Source organism: Martes martes (genome assembly GCF_963455335.1).
Source record: "Martes martes genome assembly, chromosome: 4".
In the NCBI taxonomy this organism is placed as follows: domain Eukaryota; kingdom Metazoa; phylum Chordata; class Mammalia; order Carnivora; family Mustelidae; genus Martes; species Martes martes.
In genome coordinates this window covers 160,644,812-160,668,809 of record NC_137891.1, presented here as the reverse complement: position 1 = coordinate 160,668,809, position 23,998 = coordinate 160,644,812, and the positions used below count along the sequence as shown (strand labels likewise).

The following is a 23,998-nucleotide window of genomic DNA, read 5'->3' as shown; positions in this document are numbered from 1 at the left end:
GGCTGTTTTGTGGAGAATGGTTTTGGTTTGGGGCTAGAGGGGAAGAGAACATAAAAATAAAAGTGGAGAGACCTCAGGAGGTTATTGCACTAGTCCAGGAGATCTGGAGACGTCGTATTAGAGAAATAGCATTGCCAACAGAGAGAAGGGATTCTGAACTGAGAGATATTGTGGTCTTGGTGATAGCATAGATATGGGGGATTGAGGGAGAAAGGTGTATATTTCTGACTGATACAGTTGAATGGGTGGAATTGTAATTCACTAAGATCCAAAGAAGAATGGAGGAAGAACAGGTTTTGTGGCAAGGGATTGAGAACTTAGTTTGGAATATGCCATTCAGAAAATTCGCTCCAGTTTACATTTTCACATTTCTATGTGAGAACTATGTCACATTTGTATTCAGGGTTCTGATCTGTACAGATTTGAGTTTTAGAAAGATTATTCTGGTTGGAGGCTAGAGACCAGTTAGTCTGTGAGCTTTTTGATTCAGGGAATCTTAGCTGTACTGTGTCTGCCTTTGTATCCCTATACCTAAGCAGACAGAGTGTTGGCATATAGTAGGTACTCAGTAAATAACGTTCAAAGAACAAGTGCTTATAGGTGAGATAGGTTTAAGTAGAGATTGATAGACTTGGGAGTTTCCAGGGTAGACTCAACAGGGCTTGCATGTAAAGATGGAAGAAATTTTTTTTCTTCCTTGGCCCTTGGTGTTGAAGAGCTTTTCAACTGCTCCAGGATGCTAGCAAGTCTCAGTGTGTGAAGCCATCGATGTATCAGTGTGTTTTTCTTTTGCTCAGTATTTATTTGTTTAGAACTCCATAGGTTAGAGATCAACAAGCTGTAATTATTAGAATAACTAGCTTCAAGCTATCTGTAACTGTAGTTTTTTTCTCTCTCTGCTAACTTCTCAAGCCCAGAACCCTCTAAAGCTAGCAGCTGTGGTGGTGGGGGAAGTTGTAGCGGCAAAGGAAATTTATAGCGGGGCAGCAGTAGTTGGTATGTAGAAGCTGTCCAGTAGTTGAATGTAAATAGGATTTACTTACATGCTTTCCGTTTTACAAATGGAAACATAAGCCCTAAAAAGACTTGTCAGAACATATGCAACTACTCATTATAAGCCCAGATTTCCCTGATCCTGAGGTGGTGCTTACCACAGTCAAATTCTTGACAGATCAACCAAATCCATATACTTTTTAATTTTTCACTGATTGCTTATTGCAGAGTGACTACATGTTAGTTTTAATACTACTTAATGCTTCTGGAACCTGCTCTTCGGGGCCTATGGAATATGTTCACTTAGCCATGACCTTGTTCTTGTGTTGTGCTAACTACTACCAGTTTATATCGCTTCTCTATCCTGTTTGCTTTCAAAATGGTTGATAATATTGCCTCTCAGAGTCCCTTTCCATTTTCAACTTGGAAAGGGGTATCTTTTGTTATTTCCTGCTTTGTTGCCATGACCAATGTGTACTGAACAATTGTTTTTATCTTTGGAAGTTTACCAGATTTAAGTAGGCTGGCCTTGTTGCTGCAATCCCAGGTACTGTGGAATCCAAGTCTGTCAGGTTGACAGTTTGGGGCCTTTGTATGTGTGGTGAATACATGTGTAGGCACAAAGGCAGGGTAGGGGAGTACAACAGAGAAGGGGAATAGGTGGGGATTTAGATAATATATTTTCAAGGAATATTTTCAGGGAGATAAAGGAATCTGCTTATAAAATTTTATGTTTTGTAGAATATTTGAAATTGGATCCAGGGTTAATTTTTCCTTTCAGATGTTTAGTCAGTCAGTTTTGGTTCTGACATTTTAAGACTAGAACTCATATTTCTGTCTAAAAAGAAGCGTTCTGGGACGCCTGGGTGGCTCAGTTGGTTGAGCGGCTGCCTTTGACTCAGGTCATGATCCCGGCGTCCTGGGATCGAGTCCTGCATCGGGCTCCTTGCTCGGCGGGGAGCCTGCTTCTCCGTCTGCCTCTGCCTACCACTCTCTGCCTGTGCTCGCTCGTTCTCTCTAACAAATAAATAAATTAAAAAAAAATTAAAAAGAAGTGTTCTGTGGTGTTGCATAGAGTGTTGGTATATGCATATTAATGAGTTAACCAGGCTTTACAGGCAAGATGATGAATGGGAAATGGATACTGGAAATCTCATTCTATACCGTGTTATTACATGTAGCTCTCTTATATTATCATCCCTCTGTATTCTGTGATGTACGTATTTTATAGATGATGAAACTGAGGCTTAGCAAGTTTAAGTATCTCTCTGAAGTTCATGCAGCTAATTATTAATGGAGCTAACATTTAAACCTAAGCTTTTTCTGGCTGCAAAAATTGTACTTTTTTAAAAAAAGATTTTATTTATTTATTTGACAGAGAGAGATCACAAGTAGGCAGAGAGGCAGGAAGTGGGGTGGGGGAGGGGGGAAGCAGGCTCCTCGCTGAGCAGAGAGCCGGATGTGGGGGCTCGATCCCAGGACCCTGAGATCATGACCTGAGCTGAAGGCAGAGGCCCAACCCACTGAGCCACCCAGGTGCCCCCAAAATTGTACTTTTAATAACAACATTTTCCTACATGTATAAAGTAACTTTCGTCTTTTGTGTTTTCCTCTTCTCCAGTTTCATAATCTTTTACAGTGCATGTAGTTACTGACTAATCAATCTAGTGGCTTAAAACTAAAGGAGGCTGAGTGAGCTACAACTGTCACTATTCCACTGGGAAAAGGTTGTGGACAGATGTGGGAGGGGATCAGAGGAGGCTGTCTGACTTTCATGAAAATAGTGTTGCCTGCATTTCTGTACTGAGGCCTTGTTAGTGGCTCCATAGTATCAGGGCTTGGCCTTGTGTTCCTCAGAGGCAAAGAGACTTTATATACTCTATAATGGGATCTGGAGAAATTCCACAGCTGTGACAGTGGCTTAGAGGATTGGGAATCAGCGTCTGTGGACTTAGGGCCTGGAAGCAAACAGCGTAACATTCCACAGCTAACTTTATAGTTAGTGTTGTGGCTTCTGGTTGTGTTAGCAAACAAATGTATTTTAACTATCTCATTATGCATTCTAGAATCTAGAGCAAAGAGAAAATGGTAAAGAAACATGAAATATTAGCTTTTGGTCCCATTTTTAATCCCCTATAACTTAAATCATACACCTATATTCCCTTATGAAAACTGTAGCCCAGTGTAGACACACAAACCCAGAGAAACCTCGTTTCTATCTGTTGAGGCCTTTCATTTTGTCTTTATATCGTTCCCCACCAGTGAAAGATGTGTGTTCATCATTTGCGTGTATTAGCTGTGTGGCAGACCCTCTGTGCAAATCCATTTAGGGATTTCAAGCGGCTGAAGGTCTTTTCAGAAGATAAATCTGAACCTATCAAAATAGTAGCAATAAGAAGGTACTGGGGTAAAATTTCAGGCAGAGAACACCACCTGGTGGTTATAGGGAGGATTGGAGCTTTCTGTATTTATAGTATTGTGCCACAGTTATCTGAATATTAAGAAAATTACATTCTTATTTATAATAATTGTGAATTCAGATTTCTAAGAATAATTTTTTGCCATAAAGTTCTAGCATTGTTTCATTAAAGTGGCTATCAGAACCTGCAGACTAACCAAGTAATTGTGTCTGGCAGAATTGAAGTTCAGTACCCTTGGCTCTTCCAACAGATCCTGTTTATCTCTGTAAAGAATCATTTTGTGTCTTTTCATTCTTTATTGCAACCTCTAACTTTGATATGCTTATTTTATATGGTAAACCTCTGCCTAGTGGAATGATGGAGAAGGAAACATTAGTGACTTTTCAGTAATTTTTTGGCAGGTATCATATAAAAGCAAGTTGTTTTTTTCCTGCTTAAAAACAATGAAGAGGAGTTTGATGATTTTCCAGAGTCATTAATAGAATGAGCAAAGTTGACAAGGGGTGGGAGATTATATAAGTTTTTTATTAAAATGTATACCTGAGATTTCTTTTTTATTACAGTAAGCATCTTTGTTATTTGACAGTCTTGAATCGAGAGAGTTCTGTAGTTGGGTAAAGTGGGGACATCAGCTCAAGGGGAGAAGATCCTATTAAGTTAATCAGGATGCATATTTTATAGGCCTGGTGGGGAGGGGAAGATAAACAAAGTTTTAAATTTCAGGCTGAGACTTGGGCTGGCATGGCATGTCTGTATCTTTTTTCCTGGTAGGAAAACTGAATCCAGGCCCAACAATCATTGAAAAGTTTCTTGAGAGAAGGCTATTCATGCAAGATACTAAATGGAGTGTGATGTGACTTTGCACTGTTCTCCTGGGATACTTTTTTATATGAGTAACAGTGTTACAACATCTGCATTTTAGCAATCATTATCAAATACTGTAAAAAGCTGCTTCATACATACATACCCATGTACTATATAATTCCACTCATGTGAAATATCCAGAATTGGCAAATCTATAGAGACAGAGAGATATGTGGTTGCCAGGGTCCTGGTGGGGAGGAATTGAGAGGAAATAGGGGGTGCCTTTTAATGGGTTTGTGATTTCTTTTGGGGGAGATGAAAATGTTTTGCCATTAAATAGTGGTAATGGTTGCACAACTGTGTGAATATACTAAAAAAACCACACTACTGTATCTTTACATTTAAACTAAACTTAAAAAAAAAAAGGCACTGATCTTTGGAGGAGTGAACAAAACCATTTAAAAAGGTGAATGTGGTAACGGTTCCCTCCTTTATGTTCTAGCAGAAATGTTGTCTGATAATCTAAGTATTCCCACTTGGGCCTTGAATGTTGTTTTAATATGTGTTTTATTGCCCTGTTCCTGACCTTCACAGGGCCACGATGGGCCTCCTGGAACATTGGTGTCTTCATCTGCATTCGATGTGCTGGAATCCACAGGAATCTGGGGGTGCACATATCCAGGGTAAAATCAGTTAACCTCGACCAGTGGACTCAAGAACAGATTCAGGTACTTACATAGCCCAACAGTGAGTCAGCTGTTTCCATATTTCCATGTAAGAGTAGTTCCATATGAATTTCAATCATACGGGGCACAAGGGTGAAGATAAAAGAAAAATTTAGTTGTGAAACACTTATGTCAGATTCTTATACCTTAAAAGAACATTCTTACTCTTTCTTTTTAAGATATAAGTTATTCTACCCATATTTTACCTCCTTCAAAACCCAAAGTCTGTGGTCTAGGACCCCATGGATATACCCCCAAGGTGTAAAGGGGGATCTTTGGATTATTTTCTAAGGCCCCTGGGATGTGCAGATCTAACATTTGTAGTTTTAGATAGTTGTGCATGCGCGCGCGCGCGCACACACACACACACAAATACTCCAACTTACAGACATATTTTATTGCTAAAATATGTGTGTGAATCTTGCTTGCTGTTAGGTTGGTGGGCTGGGAATAAGACACTTATGTTGGTGAGTCTCGCTGGCTTAAGATCTGCAGCTCTATTAGCTTCATTCCTCTCTGTTCTCTTCCTACATCAAAACTTTTAGAAGTAATTAAAACTTTTTTCCTTTTTTTAGGGGGGTGGGAGTGGGAAGAAAGGATCCAAAGAAAATAGTTGCTACAGTTGGTGGTGGAAATAAGAGGTTTTCTTAACCAGAAAAGGGCTTTAGAAATTACTTTAGACTGCTTTTATAAAAGTCTAAAAGATTATTTGTATTTTTCAGTTACACTTTACTATATCTAATGAAGGAAATTACATCCCATGGAGGTAGTTGGGAATTTGAAGATAAAAAACTCAGGGATTTGTCCCTCACAAGTGTTAAGGAGTCTATTTAAAAGGCCTAATGGGAAACACATGTCTTGGTAATAAAGCTGAATAGATTAATTAACAGTATAAACTCAGAATTCTAGTTATTACTCAATTATTGCCTGCCTGATTACATACTGATTATTGCCTATCAAGTAGACATTTTAATTGGTAGTTGCGTGTCTTGAGATTTCAAATGGGGTCTTGAATTATTACTGAATTAAATATATCTTGTCAAATTTTTCAATAAAAAGCACGAGGGGGTGTGTGTGTGATGGACAATCATGGAGACAAATGATTGGCACTGGTGTGGAGAGAATCGTGGATGGGAAATCAGGGTATGCGCATAGATCTTGTTCTGCCACCATCGGGTTGCTTCTTCAGTTGTAAAATGCTGCAGTTGGGCAAGAAGTTTTTCAAGTCTTTCCTCATCCGACATCCCATGTTTCTACATCTTTTTGATTGCAGTGCATGCAGGAGATGGGAAATGGAAAGGCAAACCGACTTTATGAAGCCTACCTTCCTGAGACTTTTCGGCGACCTCAAATAGACCCGTATCTTTTCTGGAGCGACTTAGGAGGCTGACTGGTATTTTGGTGTTTTGGGAGAGTCACACAAGACTCAAGCCCCTTGATCTGACCAGGCCATCTCTATGTGGTGTAGTCAAAGTCTTGCTTTTTTCTCTCCTGTCACCAACACATACAAAAAGCATATTTATACTTTCTAATATCGGAATGGTGCTGTCACATGGGGAAGACTCATTTGGGAATTAAGACTGCAGAGGCTCACTGTGAATTCCCCCCTAAAGTGACATCTCTGATAGTTTTTGAATCTTTGAAACTATTGTGTGCCAAAAAGAATAGATTACTGTGCTGTATTGAATCAGCAAAACTACCATTCATTCTTAATGCCTTTTCTGTGTCCTCTGTGAAAGAACGAACTGTTATTAACCAGTTAATCAATAACTTTCTTCCCCCATCCCCTCAACAGGGGGTAGCACCCTGCTCACAAAACCAAACGTCATAAAGGCAGTGCTTCTCAAAATGTGGTTTGCAGACTGTCTTTTTAGAGTTTGCTTTTTGTTGGGTGTGGGTGGAACCTGTTAAAATGCAGATTTGGGGCCCTGCAGAAGAGACACTGATCAGAATCTGGTAGTGGTGCACAATGACTTGTAGTTTTAAGGGGCACTCCGGGTGCCTTTGTATAAGGCCTTTGACCCGGGGCCTTTAAAATAGATAATTGGCTGCTTTACCTGTATTCTAGAAGAGTCATAGGTTCCTCTGATGTCAGTATGAAGATTAATCCCATTTGCTGCTATCATTATCCTGAAGGAAAATCATAGGAAATGGTGATTCCCTGCAGTAACCATGAAGGAAGCATTTTAAGGTTCTGTTCAGGGAAACTGCATGTGAAGAAACAGGAGCCATATGGAGAAACAAGGCAGGAGGGGAAGAGGAGGACAACATTCCGTTGAATACAGATCGACCTGTTAGAGTCATACTATGGGAAAGATTTGTTTGATTTATCCTTAATAAGCTTTTGCAGAGCTGTCGAGGGATTTATTCGAGATAAATATGAGAAGAAGAAATACATGGACCGAAGTTTGGACATCAATGCCTTTAGGGTTGGTTATAAATCTTTCAAGCTTTGTTTAAAATAAGTAATTTGCTTATAAATCGGGCCAGGGAAGAATTTGAGAAGAGCTACTGAAATACTCCAAAATCATTAAAAAAAAATAGAAAAAAGCCAATTATTGAATCAAGGCCACAAGATATCATGGAGCAGACTTTCGTGTCAGGGACAGACAGGGCAAACCGTCAGTGAGTTCTTTGCCTTGATCTGTATTTAGGCGTTAGTGATTCCCAGTTCCAAATTATTCCTTCAAATGGAGATGTTGGGCATACCAGTAATATGTCTGTGTATCTATGTGTATAAATGTCTGTGTATATATGTATTTTTTTCTGTAAATGAAGTCAACAAAATTAACTAAATCACCAAAGTTTTCTTCAGTTTGTGTTGATGGACACAGTGGGACCCTGTTCCTGAAAGGGGTTTTAGAAGGAGACTACCAGTTGCCAAGCTCACTTTCCATCCTAGGCATTTGGTTAGAATCTGAAACACAGTGTAACTAGGACAAGAATAACATACAGGTGAAATACAAAAGGTTTCTGAAAGAAGAAAAGGTGCCTGACTAATGACAACTAAAGAGGAACCAGTATGACAACCTAAAAAAGCCTTTGATAAATTCTATAGTAAATTTGCTTAGGAATAATTGACTATTTTTTTAGCTTCAGAAGTATAGAGTATGGGATTCTCCAGCTCTAACATAAGTCCAATCTATCATCTTCCAGTTTTGTATTTTAATGGAGAATATACAGGACTCTAAGTCCTTCCAGGTAATTTAAAGTCAAACTAGTTGGAATCTGCTCTGGATTGATCTTTTGGGTTTTGTGAAAAGGGGCATCAACTAGCAGGTGAGTTTCAATGTAGGCAAGTAAGTGCAGGGTAATATATTTAGTTAGGTAAAGATGATTCCTTCTCAACTTAGTATGAGGGACTCTTACTTCATAGTCATCCAGAAAAGGGACCTGGAATCTGTCATAACTGTTCTGTGAAAGAATCAACCCAGTGTAGAGCCACAGCTTGGATGGCATCATCAAAAAGAGTTTGGAACCAAAGCACACAAATTTCCTTTGATTTGTAGAAAACTGGTCTGTCTGCTCAGCGCTGTTCATTGTACCAAAAGATATGAAATCAGATGAGGTCAGAGATGAGTATCTGAGATAATCTAGACAATGGGGGAGGAGGGAAGAGTTGCCTTATGAAGATAGTGTTCATTCAGACTTATGTTGCTGGTGTACTGTACCCATGCAAACAGCCTGTTTTACTCACTGAATGTTTTCACTTAGGAAAGAAATACCTTCTGTTTACCAAAAAGCTCTTCCAAGAATTTTTATTTGATGTACTTAGTTTTTGAAAATATTCTTGTGAAGATTTATATGCTAAGAATTAATATTTGCTGAGTGAAGGCAGTTAATAATCAAATTGAAAAAAAGTGGCTCTGTTAGAGTATTATTTTTAAATGGATAAAGTATTTTTCACTTCAAGAAATAAAGTGTTCTGTATTAAAGCACTACATCATGTATGAAACAGACATAGCCACATGTGTTCTTTGTGATTATAATATCATATTACAGATAATAAGAAAATTAAAGTGGAAAATCCATGCCTACCTTTATCATCTTTACCAGTGATGATCACCTTGGTGTGTGTGTTCCCTCTTTTTTGTAGTTACTTTTAGGAGGCACAATTATAATAGTTATATAAATTGTCTACTATTTTCATTCAGTGTAGCATATAATGTATTTTTATGTTACTTATATAATGTTCATAACTTAATTGTTACATCCTTCAGTGAGTTACTAGATCACAGATATTTTACCATTCTCCTGTGGAGGAGACAATATAGAAGACAAGAAAGGTTGTTTAAATGTTTCTTCAGCATAAATAATTCTGGGATGAACTTCTTGGTGCATAAGGTTATATTTCCACATTTTGGATTATTTTCTTAAGATACATGACGAGATATGGTATTATCTAGGTCAAAGGGCTTCAGTATTTGTCTCTTTTTAATTTTGCCAATATAGTTTCCAGAAGTTACACTGTTTTATGCTGTCTTCTAGGCATTGTAGAAGAGTGCTAGTTTTACTTGTTCCCTATCAACACTATTATTATTGAGATCCTTCTCCCCTCAAGAAAGTATTTTATTTTATTTTATTTATTTTATTTTTTTAAGATTTTATTTACTTATTTGACAGAGATCACAAGTAAGCAGAGAGGCAGGCGGGATGGGGGGCGGGGAGGCAGACTCCCTGCTGAGCAGAGATCGAAATGCGGGGCATAATCCCAGGACCCTGGGATTATGACCTGAGCTGAAGGCAGAGGCTTTAACCCACTGAGCCTCCCAGGCACCCTGAATATTTTTTTGAATGTACTTCCTCTTATAAGTCCGTGCTCTCAAGTATGCTCTGAGGTTCTGTTTTGCATTTAGGTATTTATTTGACGTTAAAAATGAGACCAAATATTATAATCTATGAAAGAATTATGAAACTGCCTCTGGAAGTAACAAAAACTAAGAGACTTTCTAACCTCTTATTTTTGATGTGCTTTTTTTTTTTTCAGGCAACTCTTTCAGGACCCCCTAAAAGGGATATTTTAATCCTTTTGCTCTTTTTTTTTCCCCTTTAGCCTTATTTCCTTAATTTTTTGTTTTCCTAATATTTAAGCTTGAAATTACAGTTTATTTTCTGATTTTAAAAAGAGGAGATGAAGATTGAGAGGATTTATGATTGAATTTAAAATCACAAAGGATGGGGCACCTGGGTGGCTCAGTGGGTTAAGCCTCTGCCTTCGGCTCAGGTCATGATCTCAGGGTCCTGGGATCGAGTCCCGCATGCGGCTCTCTGCTTGGCAGGGAGCCTGCTTCCTCCTCTCTCTCTCTCTCTGCCTGCCTCTCTGCCTGCTTGTGGTCTCTCTGTCAAATATATAAATAAAATCTTTAAAAAAAAAATCACAAAGGATATATGTCAGGTAAGATGAACACGAATTTATTTACTGGTGTACCAAAATGAGGGGAACCCCTCAAAGCATGAGCGAGTTAAACTTGGGTCACAAAGGGGCAGCAAACTGGTGAAACGTTTTTAACTTCTGTAGGTACCCTGGACTCACATTTCAGGAGTCATAGGTGAGTTAGACAGAACAAGGAGGTACTTAGTAATATGTGAAAGATGCCTCTTACAGCACTGAGGCTCCTGTAGTACAAAGAAACCCCTACGTTTGTCAGACTCCTGTGTCAGATTCAATAGGAATTTTTTCTGTCCTTTTTGCACATTTGGAATTATAATTTGTCTAACTGTTGGTCACCGTGGGGCCTGTGTTCTTTGTCTTGTTAAATCATTACAGAAAGAAAAAGATGACAAGTGGAAAAGAGGAAGTGAACCAGCTCCGGAGAAAAAAATGGAACCTGTTGTTTTTGAGAAAGTTAAAATGGTAAGTGGGAAAGTCTTCGCACTGGGATGGCCTGGGGTGTGTGTATATGCGGAGGGGAGGGGAAGGAGGCCTTCTGGTGGGTGGGGAGGGGTTGATAGCATACTGCACCGTTTTACTTGGGACCAGAGAGTTCCACATTTAGATTAGATTGCCTGGTGCCATTTCTGATGCTTTCCCATTGCCTTGTTGCCTAATCTGCTCAGTGATTCTTCTCTTTGGGGCCAGTGAGGGGTTTGGGAATGGCATCTGCCCCATCTGAGCTAGAGGCACGTTCCATGCCAGAATGTGTGATAACCTCCTGAGCAGATGCTTTGTGCATCCTCTCTCATTAGACGCTCTCTACCTCATTTTCCTGTTGCGGTTAAGAACAGTCCAGAAGCTGGGCCGTACCGATCCATTTTAATTCTTCCTGTATTCTTGCTCTATCATCTTGAAGTAGACACCTTTCTTTTTTTCACAGGACATTGTGGCTATAGTAGTGGATACTCTAATGTAAGAGCTTGGAATCTTGGGAGAGAGGACTTTTTACTATTTGCTTAAGGAAGAGTCTTTGTCATTCTGAATCGCACTGTCTGCAGAACACAGTCATTAATGATACGGGCAGAGTGAATTAGGTAATCTTTAAACTGATCTCCCTTTTGGTATTAAAGTTTTTCTAATCACTGGGAGATTTGTTGGCTCTGGGCTCTTATACCCTCAGACACCTACCTTTATTCTTGGCTTTTTCTGGGACCCAAACCTGCTATTTTTGTAGGATCTTCTGATCTGTGGTTGTCTTGGTTTCAGAAAGCCAGACAAGCACAGATGATATATTTTTCACTTTAGGTTTGGTTTATGCACTTACGCTTCCTGACTTGATTCTTTCACCTGACACTTCCTGAGTTTTCTTTCTTTGGAACTCTGAATAACAGCAGCCATACCACAAGAACACCTGTGGCTTTACAGTGACGAAGGGAAAAAAACTGTTCAAAAACACCTGCTTATTTCTTTCTTTAACATATTTTCACCTTAGCCACAGAAAAAAGAAGATCCACAGCTACCTCGGAAAAGCTCCCCGAAATCCTCAGCCCCTGTCATGGATTTGTTGGGCCTTGGTAAGAGTCAGACTTTCCCACTCCCATACTCTTACACATTATGATGAATTCTCTGTCACCCTGGGAAGATAGATAGTGATGGGATTTTTTACTTTGTGTCTTCATCGCTAAGATGGTTCTTTCATGTTTTTCCTATTTCACCTCTGAGCAGTCATTCTAAGAAGTGTTTACACTTTTCAGAGCGATAGTATAGCATAGTGGTTTGGAGTCGGAGTCCCATCTCTGCAACTTACTATGTATGTGACCCTGGGTAGTTTACTTAACCTCTACGTTAATTTCCTAATCTGTGTCATAAGGATGATAACTGTCTCTTTCAGAAGTGTTGTTGGGAGGATTCAATGAGATCATTCCTCTCAAGCTCTTTGCCCCTTTCCTGGCACAAACTAAGTATTCAGTAAACATTAAAAAGTTTCACTAAACCAACACCCATGAGCCATGCCCCCATCCCTCTCACTTTCAGGTGCAGTGTGTTTCTGAGATGGCCTATTAACCTTGTGGTTATTTTTCTCCAAACCTTTGAAACCCTGAACTAGTGGTCTGCCCCTTTCAGAAATAGAACCCATTCTCTACCCTTCACAGATCTCATGGCTGTACTTTGGTTTCAGTGCATTTCTGCTGATTTAGGTTATGGGCTGTTTAGGTTTATAATTTCTATACCTTCCATTTATCTCTGAAAAAGAGAGAAAAGCTACACAGCTGTTCCCCTCAAATAGCCAGAAGGGAGCCAGCGAGCCCCTTTGCTAGGGGGCTAATAAAGCCTTCAGGTCTGGGTTTCTGCTGCCCCATCCTAGATAGCTGGGCTCCAGCCTTCTCCAGCATGCTCTGGGGAAGGTAAGGTGAGGCCTTTTTTGAAATGCTACATCCAAGCTGGATGGTGTCCAAAGCCTAGATTTCCAGGTCCCGGATGGAGCATATAGGTTTTCTCTGTGTGGTTTGTGTCTAGAGTAGAAGGAAGTCATGGGCTTAATGAGCAGTGCTACAGTTGAGCTTTGCTCTCTCTTTCCAGATGCTCCTGTGTCCTGCTCCATGGCAAATAGTAAGACCAGCAATACCCTAGAGAAGGATTTAGATTTTCTGGCTTCTGTTCCATCCCCCTCTTCTTCAGTTTCCAGAAAGGTGAGTCATGTGGACGCCTTAGGATTAAAGAACATTCTGAAAAGGATAATTTTGATAAAATGGAACGAAGTCATACTTCTTTGGTGGGGTTGGACTTAATTAATTAGTTAATTAATTAATTAGCTTTCTTAATTCTTGATTCTTCCCTTAAACCTTGTGTCGTGTCTGTTATAGCCTAGGATTACTATTCATTCCCTTTTGTCTCCTGCCCAAAAAAAGTGGGTTCTTTGAGTGGGCTTCTGTTGAAGGTATGTCTCACTGTAAAGGCTGATACTTCAGGTCAGCTCCCCAGCATGAGGGTTACTGCCAGAGAATTTGTAGGTGTAAAAGACTTGAAACTGTTAATGGCTACCATTGGTGGACTACGTGCTTATGACCAGGCACACTGCTAAGTGATTTTGTATACCCGTTTGCGTATTTCTTTTATAACTTAAAATATTTACCACAGCCCTGCAAAATGGGTATTTTATAGATGAGGAAACATTAATTCAGAAAATTTATGACTAGCCCTCGTTATGCAACTAGTAAGTGGCTGCGCTGGGATCTAAACTCAGTTCTCCGTGGCTGCGTCATTTGTAGGTTGATTTTTGTTTGTTTGTTTTTCACCGAATCACTTGTCCAACTGTGGAATAAAGAATTGCACCAGAGCTTAACTATCAGGTGTTTTCAATATTTGTGTGGTAGAAACGTCAGGAAGCTATTAACTTGCCCATGAATTCTTATTGCACATGTAGAAGCAGCAGAGAAATGAGGGCGGTCCTTACCGAGACCTCTGTGAGGACCATTCCAATTCTCCCCTCTCCCCCTGCCCTCTTTGCCCTAAGGTTGTAGGTTCCATGCCAACTGCAGGGAGTGCCGGCTCTGTTCCTGAAAACCTGAACCTGTTTCCGGAGCCAGGGAGCAAATCGGAAGAAACAGGCAAGAAACAGCTCTCTAAAGACTCCATCCTTTCACTGTATGGATCCCAGACACCTCAGCTGCCTGCCCAAGGTAGATTTCACAGGGATGATGGCATTATGCCAGACAGAGACATGAGGACTTACACACAGGAATTATTTGTTGTAATAGGGGGTAGTTGCCTTGGGGACGCAGGACATTATACCCTAAACAGGCCTGAACATGACATTCCTTGTGAGGTTACAAAGTGTCAGCAGGTAGATATTAATGTAACTCACAGCCATACTTTCGTGGGGTCTGGAGTCACACCACTGTAAAGTCTGACTCAGGGTCTGGACATGGACCCTGAAAGGAAAGTGGCTAGGTCAGCAGTCCACTGGTAAGGCATTGCAAGTCTTGTAGGGAATCTCACTGTTCTGCTATGTGAAAGAGCATTCTGAGTTGAGTAGAAATGCTGCTCAGAAATTTTAGCTGGCAAGGAGTAAGTAGCCAGTGAGCTTGGACTGACTTGGTGCACTTTCCTCTTAAACGGTTCTCTGTTTATGTTTTCTTGGCAGCAATGTTCATGGCTCCGGCTCAGATGGCATATCCCACAGCCTACCCCAGCTTCCCTGGGGTCACCCCTCCTAGCAGCATCATGGGGAGCATGATGCCCCCTCCAGTAGGCATGGTAGCGCAGCCAGGAGCTTCTGGGATGGTTGCCCCCATGGCCATGCCTGCAGGCTATATGGGTGGCATGCAGGCTTCAATGATGGGTGTGCCAAATGGAATGATGACCACCCAGCAGGCTGGCTACATGGCTGGCATGGCAGCTGTGCCCCAGACTATGTATGGGGTTCAGCCCGCTCAGCAGCTGCAGTGGAACCTTACTCAGGTAAGCTACCCCATTTTCCTTGGGACAAGAGTTTGGAGCCTCCCTCAGGGCTGTCTCACGTCACCTCTCCCTTATCCTTTGAACCCTTATAACATGAATGAGATAATGCGAGACATTCTTAGGTTTGCCACCCTCCCCCACCCTTTTTATTCCTAGAAGGTCTACCTAACATCAGACTTTCTGAGGAGTTCTGGGTTACTGTAGAATGAGGATAATTGCCTCAGTCTAAGTTTCTCCACACAACTCCTCAAAACAAGAATTTTTTAAAAACCTATATAGGTAAATAAGGAATGCAAATAAAACCACTCATAACCTATGACTGCCACATCTAGTAGATGGTATACTGCAAATTTCACATTACATGGCAATAAACACCCAAATCCAGCAGTGCCAGCATCAGAGAGACTATGTGGAAAGAGGGGAAGGAGCAGAGGGCTGGAGGTGACAGAACATCGATCGACAAAATCACCCCCTGGAAGGAAGACTTATGAGATTAGAGGGATGATGAGAAGAGGTCTGAGACTTGCCAGTTAGAACTCTGGTTATGTGGAGAATCAAAAATGAGGGTCTTGAAATATATAAGGTTAAAGGTGGTAGCTCTGGAAAAGCATTTCTTCTAAGTAATGGGGTTGACTTAGAATCTTAAGCAGGCTCCATGCCCAGCCAGTGTGGAGCCTGACTCAGGGCTTGATCTCACAACCCTCAGATCATGACCTGAGCCAAAACTGAGTGTCAGATGCTTAACAGACTGAGCCACTCAGGAATCCCCTGTGGGGGTGACTTAGAAGGGAGAGGTACTCTTTGGGGACCTGGTAGTGAAGGGAAACTAAGAAATGAGAAGTGGAAAAAGGGAATCACAAAATGAGAAGATAAACCATCCTCTCCCTTTCTTCCAAATAATTTCACCATACCAACAGAAGAGGGCACTCTTGAACTAGGAAATCTAGTAAGCCTCCCTGGACTCTCACACCCATTTATTATTCCTGATTTCAGAAAAATAAGGCACTACAAAATAAATAGAAAGTGGCAGGTCACATTTATACAAACTATTACTAGAAGAAAATAGAAAATGAAAATCAAAACATATCAAGAAATGAAAATTCTCCCCCCAAAACAACCATGAACAGAAGAAACTGTTATACAAACCACCAGCCTGAATGAGATGTCTTTTAACACTTGAAGACAAAACAGCTTGAATCAGAAATATAAAAACTCAGAACCAAAATGGACAAAAATTGGAATTTATGAAATGAAACTTTACAGAATTCAGGAAAGAAATTGAAGAGACACAATTATCTTAGAAATAAAGTCTGAATTACAAGTTAACCAAAGGAGAATAGATTCAACTGAAAATATACTTGGCCTTGAAGAAAGGCATGACACAGGTCAGAGAATGGAAACTAAATAAAGGAAGCAGGAAAATAAAAGGGAAGGTAAATCTAAGAGAATAAAAGAGAAGGTAAAATCTAAGAGAAGGTAAAATAGAAACTAAGCAAAGAAGGCCTAACATAAATATATTTGGAGATGCCAAAGAAGAAAAACTAAATAGTGGAGAAAAATTAATATATTTAAATCGATAATACAAGAAACGTCCTACAAATAAAAGAATATAATATTGAAAGAACCCACTGTGTAAAAGTTGACCCAGAATGGTCAACTCTAACATATATCCCGGTAAACTTTTAGATTTTATGGAACAAGAAAAATTCTCAGGGCTCCAACACTCCCTTTACCTCCCATCCCCCCAGATCTGCCATTTTTTATGAGACTGACTCAGGACCTTAGATCTGCCATTTTTTAAAGACAAAAAGAACACTCAGCTTGACATTAGACTTCTAACTGCAACGTAAAAAAAAAGACAATGATGGGAGTAGTATTTTCAAGATGCATACATGTGAGACAAGTATTTCACAGCCAGACAAGCTATCCTTCAAGGACTGAGGCTATTTTTAAAAAATCTTGAATATGCAAGAAATCAGAGAATACCATACGTATAAGTCTTTCCTGTGGAATGTACCAGAAGATAAGCTTCATCCATCTACGAGATGAGTGGGGACATTTTGGCAAAAGGACTGATGGTGAATATATGTTTTACTCAGAACAAACAATGGTAACAGGAAGAGAAGGTAAAAAGGAGGAGGTAGGATAAATTTGATTTTTGCATAGGAAATAGGTGGAAGTTGAAGGGTATAATAAGCTGACATGTCAAATGGAAGAAGCTTGAGTACAGAATAAAAGAATCAAAAGATAGAAGTTATTAGTATAAAGTTAACCACTAGAACCGAAAATGAAACTTTATAAATACCAGAGGAATACTTTACAACAAAACGGAGTACGTAGACTATGAAGTACAGCAAAACACAGTAAAAATGTAACATGATAGAATTAAGACCAAACATCAGTCTTATCAACAGGTAGCTCTTTTATGAAAAGAAAAAGATGTTTGGCTTACAAAGCAATGCCTAATTTTACACTGGATACAAAAAAATCCACTGAAACAAAGTGATTCAAAGTCTGAAAACAAAGAGATGGGCAAAAAGAGGTATTATTGGAGCAGCATATGTGCCTACACGTATGCGTGCACACACTGTCTTTCTCAGGTTTGGGTGGCAATGTTTACCTGCTGTATAAGAACTACTTTCTTGTTTTCCTTTCTCTGTAGTCTGGAATCATTTATATAGGTCTTTGGAGATTGGGTAGAATTCCCACGTGCAATTGTGTGGACCTTTTGTGTAGTAATTTAATAGCATTCTCTCTTTGTTCTGTGAAAGTCAGTTTTGGAAAACTCTGTTTACCTAGATTAGCTAACTCATCTGGGGTTTCAAATTCATTTATCAAAGGTTAAGCCAAGCAGTCTGTTTCATGATTTTTTAAAGTTTCCTCTTTCAATGGTTATTTCTCCCTTGTCATGTCTTATTTGGTATGTTTGTGGTTTCCTTCCCTCTTGGCATTTCTATTAGGCTAACTAGTGGTCTATTTTGTTAATTATACATCTACATATATTAAAAAAACCCACAGGATTTTGTTTAATTTAGTCTAAATTTTTTCTTTGCTTGTTTTTGACTTCAGTTTATGGTTTATCTTTATTATTTCCTTTTATATGCTGCATTTTGACTTACTCTGATCTTTTTCTAGCTTTCATAGTTGGGATTTTAATTCGCTATTTTCAGTCCTTCATATTTATTTGTATAAGTAATGAAGTGCTATGAAACTGTTGAGAATATGTCAGGACACATGAGCCAACTTCTAGAGGTTCCCACTGTCCAAATATGGGACAGTTTGAACATCAAAAGGAATGACACTGATGGATTATAACACTAAAGGGAAAGAAATCCATGGGTCTATAGTGATACATTTTTTGAAATGGGTGTGGGAAAGAGGGAAGGAAAGCCTTCTTTACAGAGAAGAATGGCAACTAGTAATTGTAGAAAGAATGGGATATTCACATATTCTCAAAGAAATACCCTTTAGATTACTTACTAATTACAACAACAACAACAAAAAAATCCAAAAACCTCACGGTGGATAGTACTCTAGTGGAGTGCTCAGATATAAGATTACCAACAGTGGGACAAATGAACATCATGTGCTTCTTGGTGTCTTGTACTGAGAAGGACATGATATCACTTCCATAGAATTTTTTGCCAAAAATGTTTAACTTGGATCCAATCATGAGAAAATGTGAGGTAAAACCAAGTTGAAGGATTTTCTGCAAAGTAACTGGCCTGGATTTCGAAAACAACGTCAGGAAAGAAAAAGTGGTGGGGGAACTGTTCTATATTAAAGGAGACTACAGAGATATGAAAATGAAATGTAACCTATGTTAGAGTATTGTGATCATGTTAAATTTTTTGTATTGTGGGTTTAGGTAAGTGTTCTTTCTTATGAGCTGCCTCCTGACTTACTAATTGGTGAAATGTCAGGACATCTGCTGTTTTCAGTGCTCATCAAAAATGTACACATAGGGCACCTGGGTGGCTCAGTTGGTTAAGCAACTGCCTTCAGCTCAGGTCATGTTACTGGAGTCCCGGAATCGAGTCCCACATCAGACTCCCAGCTCCGAGGGGAGTCTGCTTCTTCCTTTGACCTTCTCCCATCTCACGTGCTCTCTATCTCTCTAATAAATAAATAAAAATCTTTGAGAAAGATTTTAAAACAAAAAATTTAAAAAATGTACACATATATATGTACAAAGGTCCCATACAAGATATGCAGATCTCAGAAAATAGGGCAAGGTGTTAACAATTGTGAATTTAAGGAAGGATATGTGGATTCCATTATATTGTTCTTTCAACTTTTCTATAAACTTGAGGTGTTTTTTTTTTAAAGTTGGTGGCAGGAAAATAGCCCTTCTCCTCAAGAAAAGAACTTACACAGAAATGTACCGGGCTTGGGAGATTTAAGGCATTTTTCTTGATAAATAGTTTCCTCAATAAATAGTTTTCTCTCTTCACTGCCAGAGGCCAGTCTTTCAGTCTCATTCATAAAGAGGCCCCAGCCCCACCCAGACCTTATTCCACTGGTTCTTTTCTCCCAGCAACTTCCCCTCTCACACACTGAAGACCATTGGCCTTTTCTTTTTTTCTTTTTTTCTTTCTTTTCTTTTCTTTTTCTTTCTTTCTTTTTTTTTTTTTTTTTTTTGCCTGCCTTTGTTCATTCTAAACGGTCCAGTTTCTTTTTCCTTTTCTCTAGGCTTGAGCACACACAAGCACTTTCCCTGGCACTGACAGTCATGACTCTGCTGGAGATAAGCCGAGGGGGCTCGGCTGCATACTTTCTGGGCTGGCAAGTTCACAATAGGCCCCTTCTTTTTAGGATGAGAGACTAGAAAGGAAAAAGAGAATAACGTCTCATGCTGCTTTTATGTTGGCTAGCTCCAGGACTGCTTTCCCTCTCTGAGCATTAATCTCTGTCAGCATCTCCCTTCTGGGAAGTCCTTATTTACGTGGTCTGGAGCCCTCAAAGTGGTCTATTAAGGTTCAGGGCAGATCTGTACCATAACAGTTTCCCTTTGTCTCATTCAACCCCTCCCCGCAGACGGAAGGACTCCTACCCTGCCTTTTTGCAGTAATTGGCTGCATGCCCACAGCCGGGTCTGAAAGTCTCCTCTCTCCCTTTCAGATGACCCAGCAGATGGCTGGGATGAACTTCTGTGGAGCCCATGGCATGCTGACCTATGGACAGTCGATGAGCGGCGGAAATGGACAGGCAGCAAATCAGACTCTCAGCCCTCAGATGTGGAAATAAAAACAAAACACCTGTATGGCTACCACTCTCCTCAGCCCTCTCCCTCCCGGTTTTCCTCTTTCCCCAACTCCCCCATCCCATCCCTGTTTCCTACCTCTCTGTTTGGTTTAGAAATTGCTCAATCTGTCATTTGGGGGTTGGCATTCTGCCCAGCCCAGCCACTTCCCGGACACGCAGACCTCTCTGTTGCTTTATGTTGTATGTGTCCCCTCGCCATCCCGACTTCCTCTGCAGCCTCAACCCAGTCCTCTCCTGGCACCAGCACCTTAGGAATTGTTGGCAGAAGGCACTTAAACTGTGGGAGAAGGGTGCACACCTTTTGAGTACCTTTCCCCTGAGGTTAAACCTCCTCTCAGACTCTCAGAAAGGTCTGGAGGTGTTGTCTTTTAGGCAAAGAGGGGACGGTTTAGAGGTACTTCTGTATGTGTTGCTTGGCTGTTTCTACATGTTTGAATTTTTGGTTGAAGAGGGAGATATCATGCTCCCATAATTTATGGGAATGAAGAAAGTACTGAAATCAAATTAAATACTCCTTGGGTCTTAGATCACGTTGGCCCTAGCCCTGGGCTGAGGCAAACCCCCTCCTGTGGGGATGAGCAAAAATATTACTCTACTTTGCCCTGAATTGCTTTCTGGATCTGAGGCTTCAGGACTCATTGCTTCAGTCAGCCTTTATTAGCACCAAAGACTTCACAAAGGTCCCACACAAGAACACACCCCTGCCCCACCTCCCATCCTACATGCAGTGGGATCTGGCTCTATGGCTGGAGGACCAGCCCCTCCAGTGGGAATGCAGAGCTTAATGTGTGTACTGCTTTGTGTGTGTGTGTGTGTGTGTGTGTGTGTGTGTGTCTATTTCACCTCCCACTCTTTCCCCATCTGCTTTGGGTGTTTTTGTTTTTGTTTGAGGTTTACACAGAGAGGAGTTAATTTATCAACAGCCTGAAACTGTTGCCACTTTTTCTTATAGTTTTAAAAAAAAATTTTGCAATCTCACGCACAGCTCCCTTCCTCCTCCCCCACCCTCCCGATCTGCCAATCACCCTTTCATGCCTGTGTATCCCAGGCCTCTCTGTTTCCCCACCTCCTCCAGGTGTGTGAGGCAGAGAGCCTGGACAGCTTTCCTGTCAGTCATTGTTCACCCTACTTGAAAATTAAAACAAGAAAACTTTGCTTAAGAGATTTCACCTGTGGGAACCACAATTCCTGGTTGCCTTTCTCCTGTGTATGTGTAAATTCCTTAATAAATATTGCAGGGAAGGACCCTTTGCTTGGCTGTTAATGTGTGTCACTCATGGAGGAGGGTGAGTTGCATATTGGTTTCCTGCTTTCCAGTTGTAGTTCCCCCACTTCCTGTATTTTAAAAAATTTTATACTGGGAATGCCAAAGGACCAGGCCCAGGCTCAGGGAGTCAGAGAGGGGACCTTTGTCCTTTGCCCAGTGGTGTCTGGAGTTGTGAGCTGAGGAAACTGTGGATATCTGCTCCTGCTAGAGCCACAGAACATCGAAACTAGAAGTCCTTTTCTCCCCAACCAGATAGAGAAGCTGAGACCCACCTCCTTTCCTCCCTCCCTCCCTTCTTTCCTTTGAGTACACCTTTAAATATTTCAGAGGTAAATGAGAGGATAGCTCAGTGGCAAAGGAAGTAAGCTCTGAATCTGGCTGCCAATATTCATGTCCCTTTCTGTGCAAGCTACTGAACCCTTGGGTTTCCGTGTAAAATGGAGTCTAATGGTCATATTTAAGGTCAAATGAAGCAATTTCTGTGGTACTTCTGCACAGTATCAGACCCTTAGCATTCGAATATTAACAAGTATCATGTGCCAGACCTGTGTTGGGCATTCATTCAACAAATATTTCATAAGTGTTTTTACAATGTGCCAAACACTGTCATAGGCTTGGGAATAAAGCAGTGAATCAATACTTACCAATTTCATGGGATGTATGGGTAGGACAGACAATAAACAAGTAAATAAACTGTTTAATTTCAGATACAAGATAAGATGAGTAAAGGGGAAAGTGTGGGTGTGGGATCCCTAAGATGAAGTAGTCAGGAAGTTATATTTGAACTGAGATCTAAGCAGCCACTTGTGTGGAGATCTGGAAAAAGAATAGAGCAAGTATAAATGTCTGCTCTGGAAATTGTTTGGCTGGAGGAATCAGTCTGGAAGTCATTAGGGTATGGATGCTATATAAAGCCATGAGATCAGATGAAATACCTAAGGAGAAAGCATAGAGAGAAGAGGACTCTGCCTTGGGGGCCCATCAGCTTTTAGAATTTGGGAAGAACAGTTGAGGAAAAATGAATCTGACATAGTTCCTGCTCTTATGAAGCTCACAGTCTCACGGGGCAACAGACGTAGAATTGCTTAGATGGTGTATTGTGGGAGCCAAGGGGCCTCTAGCCCAGTCAGGGGAACTTCTCTAAGGATAAGGGCATTGAGTCGAGTTCCAAAGGCGAGGCAGTAGTTAACCAGCAGGTTGGATGGGAATAGGGAGAAGAACATTCCAGGCAGTAGTACCCTGTGAACAAAGACCAAGACACCTACAAGAGCACAGCTCATTTGGGGAAGCACAAGCAATGCAATGTTTGTAAAGTCTGGTGTGAGATGGTATGGGGAGAGATGAGACTGAGGTGTGGCCAGCCCAGATCATAGGCGCATCCTATACCCTCAGAGGGAGTTTGGCCTTAGAGTTATGAATGGTGGAGGGACATGGTCAGAGTTGAGTTTTAGGCAGCTCACCCTTGCATTGCAGCGAACAGTGTGTTTGAGGGAACAAGACCAGACTTAGGGGAGCAGAGAGATGGCAAAAGCTGAACTCCCCCCCCCCGCCCATGGTAGGTGGGGGGAGGAGGGATGGAGTGGCTCAAAGCAGCAGCTTTTGAGCTGCTTATGAGGCATGGGAGATGCTAAAAGGTGTTCTACAAAAGTGCTGAAATAAGTCTGGGAAAGACTGCATGTTCTATCCCCTCTTGTGCATCTAGAATATAATACCCACATAGTAATGGCCCTGGAAAGTCCCGTGGTAAAGACTTAAAAAAAAAAACAAAAAACAGAAGATTTTATTTAAGGCAGTTTTAGGCTCACAGCAAAATGGAGTGGAAAGTACAGAGAGTTCCCGTATGGCCCCTGTTCCCCATTCCTACAGCTTCCTTCACTATTGGTATTCTGTGCCACAGTGGTACAAATCCTCTGTGCTCTGCCTAGTCATCCCTCCCTCTTCTCTAGCCCCTGGCAACCACTGAGATACACACACTCACATACACATATACTTTGTTTTGTTTTGTTTTTTTACTGTCTCCATCGTTTTTTCAGAATGTCATGTAGTTGGAGTCATGGAATATGTAGCGTTTTCAGATTGGCTTCTTTCACTTAGAAATATGCATTTAAGATTCTTCCATGTCTCTTCGTGGTTTGAGAGCTCATTTCTTTGGAGCAATGAATAGTATTTCATTGTCTGGATATACCGTGTTTTATCAATTACTGACATCTTGGTTGCTTCCAAGTTTTGGCAATTATAAAGTTGGTGTAAACATTCAAATGCAGGTTTTTGTGTGGGCACAACTTTCCCAGTCATTTGGGTAAATGGTATGGAGTATGATCACTGGATCATATATCAAGAGTATGATTACTTTTGTAAGAAGCTGCCAACCTCTTTTCCAAAGTGGCTGAACTATGTTGCATTCCCATCAGCAATGAATGAAAGTTCCTATTGCTCTGCAGCCTCATCAGCATCTAGTGCTGTCAGTATTTTTAATTTTGACCATTCTAATAAGCACATAGTGGTATGTCATTGTTTTCGTTTGCAGTCCCCTAGTTAAAATATGTTGAACATATTTTCAGATGCTTACTTAACTCTGTATACCTTCCTTAGTGAGGTGTCCGTTGAGGTCTTTGCTTATTTTAAAAGTAAGGTTGTTTTCTTAGTGTTGAGTTATAAAAATTATTTCTGTATTTTAGATAACAGTCCT

General features: G+C 40.6%; 1 protein-coding gene across 1 annotated transcript in view; it reads left to right on the top strand.

The window, feature by feature from the left end:
• SMAP2 (small ArfGAP2) overlaps positions 1-21,288 on the top strand; it is a 46,350-nt gene extending 25,062 nt beyond the window's left edge. The window contains exons 2-10 of the mRNA XM_080800022.1: positions 4,812-4,945; positions 6,216-6,301; positions 7,293-7,371; positions 10,710-10,796; positions 11,809-11,890; positions 12,897-13,006; positions 13,831-13,996; positions 14,461-14,777; positions 19,899-21,288. Of these exons, the coding sequence (XP_080656148.1) occupies positions 4,812-4,945; positions 6,216-6,301; positions 7,293-7,371; positions 10,710-10,796; positions 11,809-11,890; positions 12,897-13,006; positions 13,831-13,996; positions 14,461-14,777; positions 19,899-20,024 (1,187 nt within the window). The 3' untranslated portion in view covers positions 20,025-21,288. The remainder of the gene's footprint in view (positions 1-4,811; positions 4,946-6,215; positions 6,302-7,292; positions 7,372-10,709; positions 10,797-11,808; positions 11,891-12,896; positions 13,007-13,830; positions 13,997-14,460; positions 14,778-19,898) is intronic.
• Positions 21,289-23,998: the final 2,710 nt, after the last annotated feature.